This window comes from Prosopis cineraria, unplaced genomic scaffold, assembly GCF_029017545.1.
Source record: "Prosopis cineraria cultivar Desert tree isolate PC_DT_omini unplaced genomic scaffold, ASM2901754v1 PC14, whole genome shotgun sequence".
NCBI lineage: Eukaryota > Viridiplantae > Streptophyta > Magnoliopsida > Fabales > Fabaceae > Prosopis > Prosopis cineraria.
The window spans coordinates 25,395,955-25,409,106 of NW_026555345.1; the positions used below are offsets into that span (position 1 = coordinate 25,395,955).

Genomic DNA, 13,152 nt, shown 5'->3' on the forward strand with positions numbered 1-13,152 from the left:
TGCTATAGTATTTTATAACATGGTGAATTTTGAATCTCTACTAAAAGAAATGTCTACTTTTAATGTTTGACCATACCTCGAATAGAATTCTTTAATATGAAGATACTCCATCCTATCTATATACAAGATAAAAAAAAAATTGTATCATATAGTTTAAGAAAATAAGTTAACTACAATAATTGTGTCTAAAAATAAAGAAATTGAATTAAAATATCCTATGTTAATTAACATAAGTATATATTAATTATTTTTCATTAATGTAAATTATGAGGGATAATTTAAAAAATATGTAATCAATGCTTATCAAAATATATGATTTTCTTATTAAAAAAAATCAAAAGTGATAGTTTATCTAAAAAATTAAATATAAACGAAGGGATTACTTGTGAGCAGCGCAATCGATAAAAAAGAATTTCCGTACAGCTAAAATTTTTTTTACATATTTTGAGTGTTTTAATTTTTGACTACTCATCTCCGCTTATACCACTTGAATTTTGAACAAGCAAGTACTAGTTTGATGTGGCATTAACGATACACTCCCTTCATTAAAAAATATAAGACATTTTTTGTAGGATTAGATATTTAAATTAAAAATATAAGGCTTTTTTAGTATTTTCATTGTCTAATTAATGTATTTTTAAAGTTCCCGTAATAAATAAATTAATTTATATTTATTTGAAAATAAAATAGTATATTAAATTAAATAAAGGTAAATATGAAAAGATGTATGATGGTAGTTTGAAAAAAAAATAACTATTTTTTGAAAGTGATATTTAGTTAAAAATATCTTATATTTTTTAAGTGAGGGAGTACAGCATAAAATATTTAAATAAAAATGTAAGAGTGATGTGCCAAACCAAACATAGCCTAAGGCCGGCGAGTGCGTTTGGATTAAAATTAAAAATATTAATTTATGTAATCAATTATAAATATAATTGATTCTTTTTATGGTATAATTGCTATTCTTTTTATGGTATAATTGCTTTAGAAAGACAATTAATAATATTGATTTTAATATAATTTAAAAGTAAAAATTGAAAATCAAGTAAAAATTAAAGTTTTATGAAATATATATTCAAATACCTTTATTAGTTCTAACCCTTATTATATGTCAAAATAAATTGTGAATCCAAAATTATAATTTCTTAAAATCTACATAAACGCCACTGTTAATGTTAAAATTAATAATGAACCCAAAATCCTAATTTATTATTAAAATATACAACTACCCCTGTATATACATGTCGAAGTTTAGATTAAAAGGTAATTTAAATGTATAATGACAAAAATGAATTTTATAATATATTATATATATATATAACTAACTGTAATTTTATAATTTCAAAGTAAAATTAAAAATCAAGTAAAATTATGGTTTCGTGAAAATATATGTCCAAATAATTAATTAGATATGTATAATATCTAAATGTATAATGACAAAAATGAATTTTATAATATATATATATATAATTATATATATATATATAAATGTTAAAAATTATATATATATATCTATATACATGTCAAAGGGGGTGTGGGGGTGTTTAGATTAAAAGGTAAAAAATGAAAGTTAGAATGCTCTGAAGTTTGCAAAATGAAATTAGGATAAAGATATATAATTGTAATTTGATTTGTTTAGATTTTTTTTATAAAAGCCGGTTTAACAAATTAAAACTTATTTAGACGATGTAATTCAACAGCTAGTTTAAATATATAATGCCAACAAAAAAAAAATGAATTTATAACATACATACATACATATATATATATAATATATATTTGTATTTAATTGAATTTTTTAGAAAAATAGTAAACTTTAAATAATTTTTTAGAAAAGATAGAATAAAAAATTTAAAATAAAATGATAAATAAAAAATCTTAAATCTTAAAAAATTAGAATAAATTGATGATAAATACGAACTATTCAATTTAAAAGTAATTTCAATTTCTGGTAAATAAAAAGTAATTGGTGGATGCATAATGACATTTATCAGGATATAGAAGTGGAGCCAAACATTTAAAAAGCGACACGCACCCTTCCACTAATCTTGCTATCTCTGATGAGTGATGAACAAAAACGTCGCCGCATGAGCACCACGGGATACACCTTCGTGCTTGAGCCCCACATCCAGAACGATAGCTTGTGGTCGGCTTCGTGATGCTCTACCAGCTTCTCCACATCCTTTCTGCTATGTAGCTGCACCGCTTCAGTTCGTGCAAGTTGTCCTTGTTCTGTAGAGAGAGCAGATCCGGGGACGACGGCGAACAGCGAACAAAGAGAGGTTCAGATCCAGCTACCACGACGGACGGCGAGCTACACAGACGAAAGAGTAACAACAAACTCAACGGACCAAAGAAACGCCAACCTCGACGGAACAGACAACAACGCCAACCTCGACGGAACAGACAACAACGCCAACCTCGACGATCCCACTACAATGTCCATGGTTGGCGGCGGCGGCGGCGGCGAGCAAGGACATGGTAGGCAACTGCAACAGTAAGAGACAGAGGCAGCGGCTTGCTGCTAGAATTGAAGACAGAGGTCAGAGGCGAGAAAATGACGAGTAGTCGAGCGGGAGAGGATGAGGAGAGAGAAAATCTGGCAGCCACGCGTTTAGAAGTTCAATTCTCCTGCTTTTGTCGAAACGAGGTTTTTGCCTTAAAGGCCCCTTTTCAGCAATTTCTTATCAAGCAATATGCAAAAATTTCTAATTGCTTTTAACATCTAATTGAGGTTTGATTCAGTATTGGGTGTTACCAAACATGTCCTAAATAAATTTAAAAACTATAATTATCTCATAAATTATTATTATATCTGTTTCTAGCTTTTCAATCTTACTTCATCAAAATTTGTTCACATATCCACTCTATTTTATAAATCAGGGTATAACAGGTGTTTCGATTTTTTTAAAAAATATAATTTTAACATGTAGATGTTTGAATATATTTTTATAATATCATAGTTTTGGCTTTTAAAATTAAACATGAAGATTATGCAAACTGCTGGCACTAACTTCAATTTGCATAAAGCAAACTTCTTGCAAGTCGCAAGAGATCACTTTTTTATTCGATAATATATAGGCCGACGTCCCCATACATAGACAGAAGATCAGCAGCACTTATCAGATAATACTGAACTTCCCTTTGCCAGAAGCAACTTTCTGGATCACCACCCAGAAGGGATTTCCACTATTTTGGTTTCTGACAACCAGTTTCCTGCTTCCATTCGAAACATCAATCCCAACGTCATAACAATTCTCTGAAGAACGGATGACAGTGCTGTAGGGACAAAACACAAGCTTGTACCCAAATCCGAGAGCCTCGAACCGGAAAACCCCACTCACCAACTTAGAATCTGGATGGTCTTCAGGCCCACCTATCACCACACTCCAGGATGATCCAGATTCATCGTAAGCGGCCACCCACTTGGAGGATTCTGCACACCGTGGCTTATGCACGAACTCGATTTCCAGATTAGTGGAACCTGGATAAATCTTGCCTGTGCTTGTTCCTTTAACATGGAATTTTAGTGGAGCACCCTTGAACACGTCCCTACCTGATTGGAGAACGGAATAGGCACATGAGGAGGCATCCACAGTTCTTCCTGGAAAAACCCCCACCGCCTCCAGCTCCCCATATGGCTGACACTACGTAGTACTCTTGACCCGGGACAACTGGTTCATTCTGAATGTCGATCACTGGTTCTTCATCAGAAGCTGAGGCTACTGGTAATGGGTTGGTGGTGGTGAAGGCAAACCAGAGGAGGAAGGAGAGGGCTATGATCAGGGACCTTGCAGGCATCTTGCTCTTACAGTACATCTCTCTCGATGTTCAAGCTCTGTGACTTGGAACGTGAGAGAAACCCAAGGCGTGCATGTTACTTATAGGCGTCCACATTCTGTTCTTCTCAAGCATGGCTCAATATGGGCCTTTGATTTTACTATGAAATTATCTCTAGTATTCATTTAAAATATTTTTAACTATTTTAAATATTATATTTATTAATATAAAAATTATAAAAAATTTAATATTAAATTTAGATTGTTCAGAGCACACCTAAATGGAATGGTCAATTGGTAGAATTTATAAAGTTTTACTATTAAATTGGGTTATATATATAGATTATATATTCAGTAGTCAAGATGTAAAATTATAAAAATAAATTTAATATTAAATTTGACCATTCAAATTAAATAAGAACTTGTCATATTGGTGAAAGACAGATTTATTAAAAAAATTTTATTTTTTATACTTTTATTTTAATAAATATAAATAAAAATTAAAAGTTTTAAATTTGGATGGGTTAGATCTTGTCAAAATTGATAAGTATCATGATGCTCATTTCCTAATGTACAGTGAAGACAATCAATTTAATTTAATATTATTTTTTTTATAATTTTTATATTGATAAATATAATATTTAAAAATTAATTTAAATGAAATTTTAGAGGGAAATGAAGACAAAGATTAAGCTATCATTGTTTATAGTACTCAGAGAGAAGGCACGGAAGGAGGATGTTCACAAGGAAGACACGTGTCACTAAATGCATGGATTGATCCCTATCTCAACTTATTGGAAGATTTTAAATAAGGACAAGTAGACAACTGCTCATACATACATTAATTAAATTATTAAATTCCACTTATCCTGGATGTGACATTATCAAGTACCAGGACCTTCAATCAGAGTACAAGATGTTTTAATTAAAACTTAATAATCTGTTTAAAAGTAGTAATTAAGTAAACAAAAATAATGAATACACTAGGACACAATAAATCCAATTACTAAGAACTTTGTAAACTAAACTTTAAGACATGTTCTGGTACTAGTGAGCCATCGAGATATAACTTATCTAAACTTTATCTTATTAAAAAAATAATTACATTAGGACACAAAATTATAATAACATAGCTATGGTCTTCATGTAAATATATTGTTTGATGATTAAAATATTACATAATAAGCTTTTAGGCCCAAATATATTTTATGTGATTCAGAAAATGCAAAATATCATGAACAAGTGGTGCAAAGTTACAATTTGCATGCTATATTTATATTTTGGCGGTTGCGCGCCCTCATTATTACGTGGCTTTGCCTATATCCACTAATTAACACGCACGTATATAGGATTATTGTGTGAATGTGAAGTGAAGTAGATTTATCACATGCCACGAAGAGAAATAAATTAACGATTAATAGGAACGAGAACACCAGATCTTAAGAGCCCGTTTGGTTTTGTTTCCATTTTTTAAAAGAAAAATTATTTTATAATACAATTTTTAGAATTATTTTTTAAATCCAACAAAATAAAAATCTATTTAATTATATTAATTTAACAACATTTTTTGAATTAAAAAATAGGTTGGCAGTGATGATTGGAGGTTGTTAATTGATGGTGGTAGTTTATAATAAAATTGATAAGGTAACTATATTTTTCAATAATAAATGTATTGTGTTTTAAAAATAAGAAAAATAAAATAAAAATAACTTTAAGACATTTCTATTTTTTTATTTTAAAAAATAATAAATGAGAACAGTTTTAAAAACAATCAAATTCAAAGAATTTAACGAAATGATTTTTTTATTTTTTAATTTTTTTAAAAAAATATGAAACAGTTTTTAAAAACGAAAAGCAAACATGCTTTAACATTCTAGAATTTTAACGTTTAAATTTATGGATGTTTTTCACTTTATTTATATTAATTATTAAGATTAATTCTATCCTAATTATAACTCCCTATATCAACCCAAATTCATTCATACTTGGACTTTATAATGCCTGTATACATAATCATTAAAGAGTAAATGAGATTGAAAATTGTCTTTCATCCTGATGCTCCTCATTTTCATGGGTAAATTATATATCTCTGAATAGGCTGTTTAGAAATGAACTAGGTATCATCCAAGAGGATCAGCAACTCATGGGACGCGATTGGGATGTGATAATTCAGCATGTTAGACGCGAACACAACATGGCTGCTGACAGATTAGCAAAACAAGGACTTGGCGCTCCTCCCGGTATTACAAGGTTCTCTCACCCTTCGAGGGACTAACAAAGCATTCTTGATAACGATTGGTCCTCTAAGGATATCTCGCATGTTATTTAAGTAGCTTTTGCTACTCCTTTGTCATCCAAAAAAAAAAAACAAGAAGAAGAAAGAACTGAACTAGGTATCACGGAGTGTCCCAAGTGGTACAATAGTAAGTTCCAATTTAATCAAATGGACCTTTGATATTTTGTCATATAACACTTACAAATTAGAAAGCACCATATCTTGTCTCTTACAATCAGATTAAGTCAAATCAATGGTTGCTCTCAATTTTTGGGGATTGTTTTGAATTTTTAAAGAAAAATATATATTGATAAATGATAATTTTCAAGCGTTGAAGAAATGTAGTAACTATAGTTGAGATATTCATTGAGTGGATAGATTTATGTCACTAAATTCAAATCCAAATTTGCCGTAAAGCTTCACGAGCCTTCATATATATGTATATATATACAGTCACTAATCTTTTTATGTATTTTGCCAATTATAACTGTGCTTGTGGTCTTCAATTGAGATTTAAAAAAAAAAAAACACACATACACACACACAGAAGGTAGAAAAGATATAAAATTGGTCCCTGCTGGCATAGACAGGCGCCTCTACACGATAGTTCATCGTCACAGATAAATTTGTGTGCGCGTATGGATTGAGGTGTAAAAATATCTAAATTTTTATTTAAAAATATAATATTTTTAAAGTCAACAATAATGCATAAATATATCTGCTTATTAATGTAAGGGATTAGCTAGGTATATAGAATATTATTTAAGAAAAAACTTATATACTTAACTTTATATACTTAAAGTGTTCATATCTAATTAAATTGAGACATGCGGATCACTTATATATAATTTATTTTATAATACATTTTTGTTATTAATTAAATTAATATATTAAAATTCACATGTCATGATTTAATTGAATATAAGTATATTAAGTATATAAAGTTAAGTACATAAGTCTTACCTAATTATTTATTATTTTATAATTATATAGAATATTATCATCACAATATCAGTTCGCGATTCTCGTTTCCCACGAGATCAACGTAATATTAAAAATATTACCAACACAAGATCAGTTCGCGATTCTCGTTTCCCACGAGATCAACGTATCGTCACCAGTATTCTATAAGATTATGAAATGAGTGAGCATTCTTTGTCCTTTATCATAAAGACTATTCGGCTTTTAATGATGTGTGTTGAACAACGTAAAAACAACATGGATGGCATTATAACGCATTAACCATCCTTCAAGGATGAAATATAAAGAAACAATACAACCCTATTTTGAAGGGATTATGAATCATGAGGTGAGAACCTATGTTAACATCTTTTTTGAGGTAGGTTACAACTTCCCTAACCTCTAACACAATATGGCACCTTTATATAAAACTTAAGGTCACCAACTTACTAATGTGGTTAACGTACACTAATCACATATTAACACTCTAACATGACAACAATGTGCTCGTCATTTTTTTTTTTTTAAGTAAAGTAATGTTTACTGAACTTTCTCTCCCATGCAGGGCATCACTGAATTCTTTATGCGGAGGCCAGTGCAGGATCGTGATAAAGCTTTTGATCCTTTATGCGGCTGAATTTGGGTTCTTGTTATTGTGTAAGATCTGAATCATCCAAAACTAACTTTAACAATCACTACTATAAAAATGAATTTTAGTAGTATTTAAAATTTTAGTTTCGTGACGTTTATAAAACATTATAAGATTTAATGTCATCTTAGATCTTAAATGGCATTTCTTTAATTAATAAAATATCATAAGAAGTTGAAGAAATGCTATATTTCTTCCTACTTTTAAAAAATAAAAGGAAAGAGAGGTGACATTTCCTTCTCTTCCCTTTTACTTATTTTTTAAAAAGTAAATAGAGAGGCACGTTACCTCTCTACGTACTTCTTAAAAAATAAAAGCAAAGAGGCCACATCTCTTTCCTTTAGTAAAAAAAAAAAGTGTAAGAGGAAAAATCATCAATCCCCTTTTATTTTTTTCTTAAATTAGAGAGCACCACTTTTTAATATATATATATATATATATATAATGTCTAGATAATTCTCTCAGTTTGGCCATCCGTCTGTGGATGATAGGCCGTACTAAACCTCAACTTGATTTCCATTGCTCTCTGTAACGCTCTTTAAAAGTTTGATGTAAATCGTGGATCATGGTCATCCTTTAGCACTCCATGAAGCCTCATGATCTCATGCACATAGACCTTGGCATACTTCTCCAGTGAATAAGTCATCTTCACTGCAAGGAAATGCACTGGTTTGTTCAAACAATCCACAATCACCCATATTGCGTCATAACTCAACTAAGTTCTAGCCAAGCGAGTGATAAAATCTATAGATATGCTGTCCCATTTTCACTCAAAAATCTCAAGTGGTTGTAACATACTACCCGGCCTTTGTGCTCAATCTTGACTTTTTGACACGTCAAACATCGAGCCACAAACTTTGTCACATATCTCTCCATTCCTGGGAACCAACACATTTTCTTTATATCTTGATATATCTTGGTGGCACTTGGGTGGATAGTGTACTTGCTACGGTGTGCTTTCTCGAGGATCGTCTTCCTCATCTCCTCATCACTTGGCACACAGATTCAGCCTCAGTAGGTCACATAACTGTCATCATTAAGCCCAAACTCTGTGGTTCTCATCTTTTCAACATCTTTACAGATTCTAAATAAATATTCATCCTCAAATTGAGCAGCTTACAATTCCTTCCAGAACTCATTGGTTACTACTGTAAAGTGCACATTGCACAACATCATCTGCGATGCTTTCCTCTAAGTATCTAGGAATGTTTCTAACAAGTTGTGCTCCCGAATCATCATGTAAGCGACATGCACCATATTCCAACTTAGTGTATTAACCACTACATTGGCTTTACTCGGATGGTACTTGATCTTAAAATTGTAGTCCTTTAGAAATTTCATCCATCTGCGTTGCCTCATATTTAGCTCCTTCTAATCCACTAAGTACTTTAAACTTTTATGGTCGTTGAACACTTCAAACACTGAACCATACAAGTAGTGTCGCCAAATTTTCAAGGCAAAGACCATCGCTACTAACTCTAAATCATGTGTTGGGTAGTTTTCTTCATGCAGTCTCAACTGTCTTGAGGTATAGGCAACAACCCACTCGTCTTGCATTAGAACACACCCAAAGCCCTTCAATGAGGCATCCATATAAACCACATAGGTAGGCAAGGATCAAGAATGATAAACGCTGGAGCAGACATCAACTTCCTTTTTAGCTCTTGAAACGCCGTTTCACACTTTTCGGTCCATACAAACAAGGAAAATTAAAATCAAGCCTCAAATTACCCCAAACATTCAAAAATTCACATAAAGGGAGAGGTATAGGAAGCTTACCTAAGGATGAATCCTTCTCCAAATGCTTTCAAATTGCTCCCAAGGTTAAGCCCTAGAAACCCTAAGTTTGTTCATCATCACTCTCTTACTTTTTCCACTTTCTCTCTTTAGTTTTTCTGCCCAAATCACGAGTCTGATGAATGCAGATTTTGTTCATCTATCATGGCGCATGGCACAGACTGGCCTAACACTATTTTGGGCCCTTTTTTCTACCCTAGTCCGCTCAAACTCTGATGTATATCTCTTCTAAGGTTGTCCAATGATCTAATAACCACATTAGTCTTTTAAAAACATCAATAATTTAAAATTCACTAAAATTTACCAATTTATCCTTCTAAACATTTAGAATTTCAAAGTTTAAAACTTAGAATGTTACAGTGTTCATTAATAAATGACACATCAATAAAGGATTACCACATCAGTATTTTGATTAGGCCCCACTAAGTGAATAGTAACGGCATTAAGTGTAAGTTAATAGTGGGAGATAATTTACTATGAATTTAGAACTTTAAGGTTCATATTACACATTTTAGGAATTCAGCGTTCAAGGCACTTTTTGCATAATACTTCAGGTCTAAAATGCTCACCTTTTAAAAATAATAATAGTTAATTAAAATTTTAATTTGTAAGAGAAAGGTGGCATTTCTATCACTTGGAAATGCCATCCCTCTCATTTAAATAAATTTTTTAATATTTAATATTAATAATCATATATATATACTAAAAATAATATTAATTAATAAAGAATATAATTTATAAGAGAGAGGTGGCATTTCCAAGCTCAGAAAAAGGTATATATTAATTATGAATACTAATTAAATAATTTATAATAAAATACTAAATAAATAATAGAGTAGATAAGTGGCATTTACTAGCTTAATAAATGCCACCTTTCTAAATTTAATTAATAAATAATATTATATGTTAATTACAATTAATAAATAAATAAATTATTATAAAATAATTATTTAATATGATAAAACAAAATACTAAATCATTAAGAGAGAAAGGAAGTGGCGTTTCAAGTTCTGGAAATGCCACTTCTCTACTTTTAATTATTAAATAAAAATAAATATTTATTATTAATACTAATTAAATAATTATGATAAAATAAATATATAATCTAATAGAAAAAAATACTTAACGTTTTGTTATTGAAATGCTACTTAATTGTTAATTAACAAGAAGTTGTGACATTTTATTTTGAAAGACGCCACCTATATTTATTTATTAAAATTATAAATAAAAAGAATAATTTATATAAGAAATGTCACCTCTTTATTTTGACTTTGATATTAATGGCATTTCATTTGTTATTACTACAAAATTCATGTTAGTAAATTCTGATGAGTTTAATTTTGTTCTTGTTAACATAATAAAATGAAAAATCAAAATCATGGACCCTTAAAGATAATTAACTATGTTGCAGGACCAAATAATTATGATATTACTTTGCAAGACTAAAGGACCAATGTAATTGAAATTTTTGTGAAAAGACAAAACTACCCTTGATGTATTTTTGTTGTGGCAGGAGAATTAATTATTATTAAAAAAAATGAGACTGTTTTTTCAAATGGAGACTTGTTCATTGAATTATAAAAATTTCTCTACCAAATTAATATTTTGTAGTTATTAATGAAGGAATTAATTATTATTAGAATAAAATGAAATTTATTTTTTCTCGAATAGGAACTTGTTCACCGAATCACAATACTTATTTCTCTCCATTATCAAGTTAATTTTTCAGAGTTGTTAATAGGAAAATTGGTTGTTGGTAGAATGGAAATGTGACTTTTTTTTTCTCAAATAAAAACTTGTTCACCAAATCACAACACCTGTTCCTTTCTACTATCAAGTTAATTTTTTAGAGTTGTTAAGAAAGAAATTGATTGTGGTTAAAATGTAAATGGGATTTTTTTTTTGAATGGGGAATTATTGTTAAAAAAGTACATAACATATACATAAAGAGTATTTTTGTTTTTTAGGTACTTTGGTCCTGCAGAGTTAACATCAAAATCATTTGGTCTCGCCACATAATTAATTATCTTCAGGGTCCTTGATTATGATTTTTCCTGATAAAATAAGCTTGTATCAAATATGTACCGCCCAAAATAAAATCTAGACAATCGAGATTTGTGCTCATCACAATAAGCGATGGTGATGGGCATCAAAACTGACCCTCCATTCTGTGGTTGTGACAAATGACTCTCAATACACTGTAGATTTTCACTAAATATTTTGTAATTTGTTACATTGAATGGCAACAAAGGAGTCGCACTCAATTTTGTCTCCTCTTGCGCCATTTGTCAGCCAAAACAAAACAAAAAAAAGCTTGTTTTGAACGTGCACGTTACAGTGGTGCATGCACAGCTGAAGGAAGGGTTGAGATTTTGAGGACGAAAGAGCTGGAAAACAAATAAAATGTACAAATGATAGTGATTTTTTGAGTTGATTTAGAAAAAATATCTCACATGGGCCCGCGCCCATGCTCGAAGACAAAATTAAATGGATTCGGATAAGAACTAAGACAACGTCCTTATCAGGATATATGATAAAATTACAACGATACAAAGAAAATTAACATGCCTCCTGTACAAGGATAACATGTACAATTCGAGAACTAAAACAATAGGAGCAAAGAAATGAAAAATCTTTAAGAGGAGCATATATAGAACGGGTTGGGCGGGTTTTTACGAGCTTAGCTTATTATATTAGGATTTGAATCCGAAAGATTTTTTGAATCTTTTCATTTTAAAAACTCAACTAGATTTTTTTTTGGGCAAAATTAAACTTAATCCTAAACTAATTAATAAATTTTAAAGTTCAAATTTCACATTTAAAGTACAAAAAAAAAATAGAAGATCATTAAATGTCTACTTTTCATCATCATCTATGAACAAAATATATGAACTTGAATCTCAAGCTGAAGAAAGCTCAACTGCTGGGGTTGCTAATTCAACACCATCAATAACTTTATCTTCTTCACCAAGATTAAATTATGATCAAATTGTATTATCTTAACAAGGTTGTGCTTTAGTTTGAAAGCATTAAGGTTTTATCCTTTTGAAGATTTCTTTGATAAGTAATTTGCATAGGGTTAAAAGGTAATTTCACTTTTAAATTATAAATTCATAAGCGCCTAAGATTCAAAACTCATTTTTAATATAAAGTTTCTTTTTAACTTTAAAAAAGGATATAATGTTGCTCCTATCATTAACAAAATTTAACTTTGATTGTTAGTTGACTAAAAATTAAAAAAAGATGTTAAAAGTTATAGAAAAAGACAAAAAAGTACAAAAAAAATTCAAAATTACATATGAGGAACAAAATTATAGAAAATGACCCACAAAAAATTTCTTTTATTGGTTCTTTTCTGTAATTTTTGAAGTCATATTTTGTAAATTTGTGGTCAATTAACAATTAATTAAAGTTAACGTTTGTTAACGATAAGGGCAAGATTACATCATTTTTAAAAATTGAAAAAGAACATTACAACCAAAACTAGTTTAGGGTCTTAGATGATCTTAGACCTATATATTTTGAAAGTTCTTACGAAATATATGTAAATTTCCTCTTCTAAAACAAGGAAAAATATTTTTATAGAGTTATATTTTTTTAAGAGGTTATTCTTTTTCAGTTTAATATTGATTTTTTTAATTTAATTGTTTAATTTTAGCTTGAATTTTATTTTCCTATATAAGTCACTTTAA

At 29.8% G+C, this 13,152-nt stretch overlaps 1 protein-coding gene and 1 non-coding gene across 2 annotated transcripts; one reads left to right on the top strand and one right to left on the bottom strand.

Annotated features, from left to right (window-relative positions):
* Nucleotides 1-3,019: 3,019 nt before the first annotated feature.
* On the bottom strand, nucleotides 3,020-3,819 carry LOC129292398 (kunitz-type serine protease inhibitor DrTI-like). The gene is made up of 2 exons (XM_054929956.1): nucleotides 3,700-3,819; nucleotides 3,020-3,647 (listed from the first exon to the last, which is right to left on the bottom strand). Exons 1-2 carry the CDS (start codon nucleotides 3,817-3,819, stop codon nucleotides 3,123-3,125), a joined length of 645 nt encoding a protein of 214 aa, XP_054785931.1. The 3' UTR covers nucleotides 3,020-3,122.
* An 8,155-nt stretch (nucleotides 3,820-11,974) lies between these two features.
* On the top strand, nucleotides 11,975-12,077 carry LOC129294010 (U6 spliceosomal RNA). Its single transcript, XR_008589255.1, has one exon. It is a non-coding gene; the product is annotated as a U6 spliceosomal RNA (small nuclear RNA).
* The last annotated feature ends 1,075 nt before the right edge of the window (nucleotides 12,078-13,152 follow it).

Bases quoted from the DNA above. Each gene is read 5' to 3' on its own strand.
- LOC129292398 (XM_054929956.1), bottom strand. From the start codon at position 3,819: ATGTACTGTAAGAGCAAGATGCCTGCAAGGTCCCTGATCATAGCCCTC. The intron at 3,648-3,699 runs GTGATCGACATT...AGTACTACGTAG, and splicing joins CAGCTTCTGATGAAGAACCA to TGTCAGCCATATGGGGAGCT.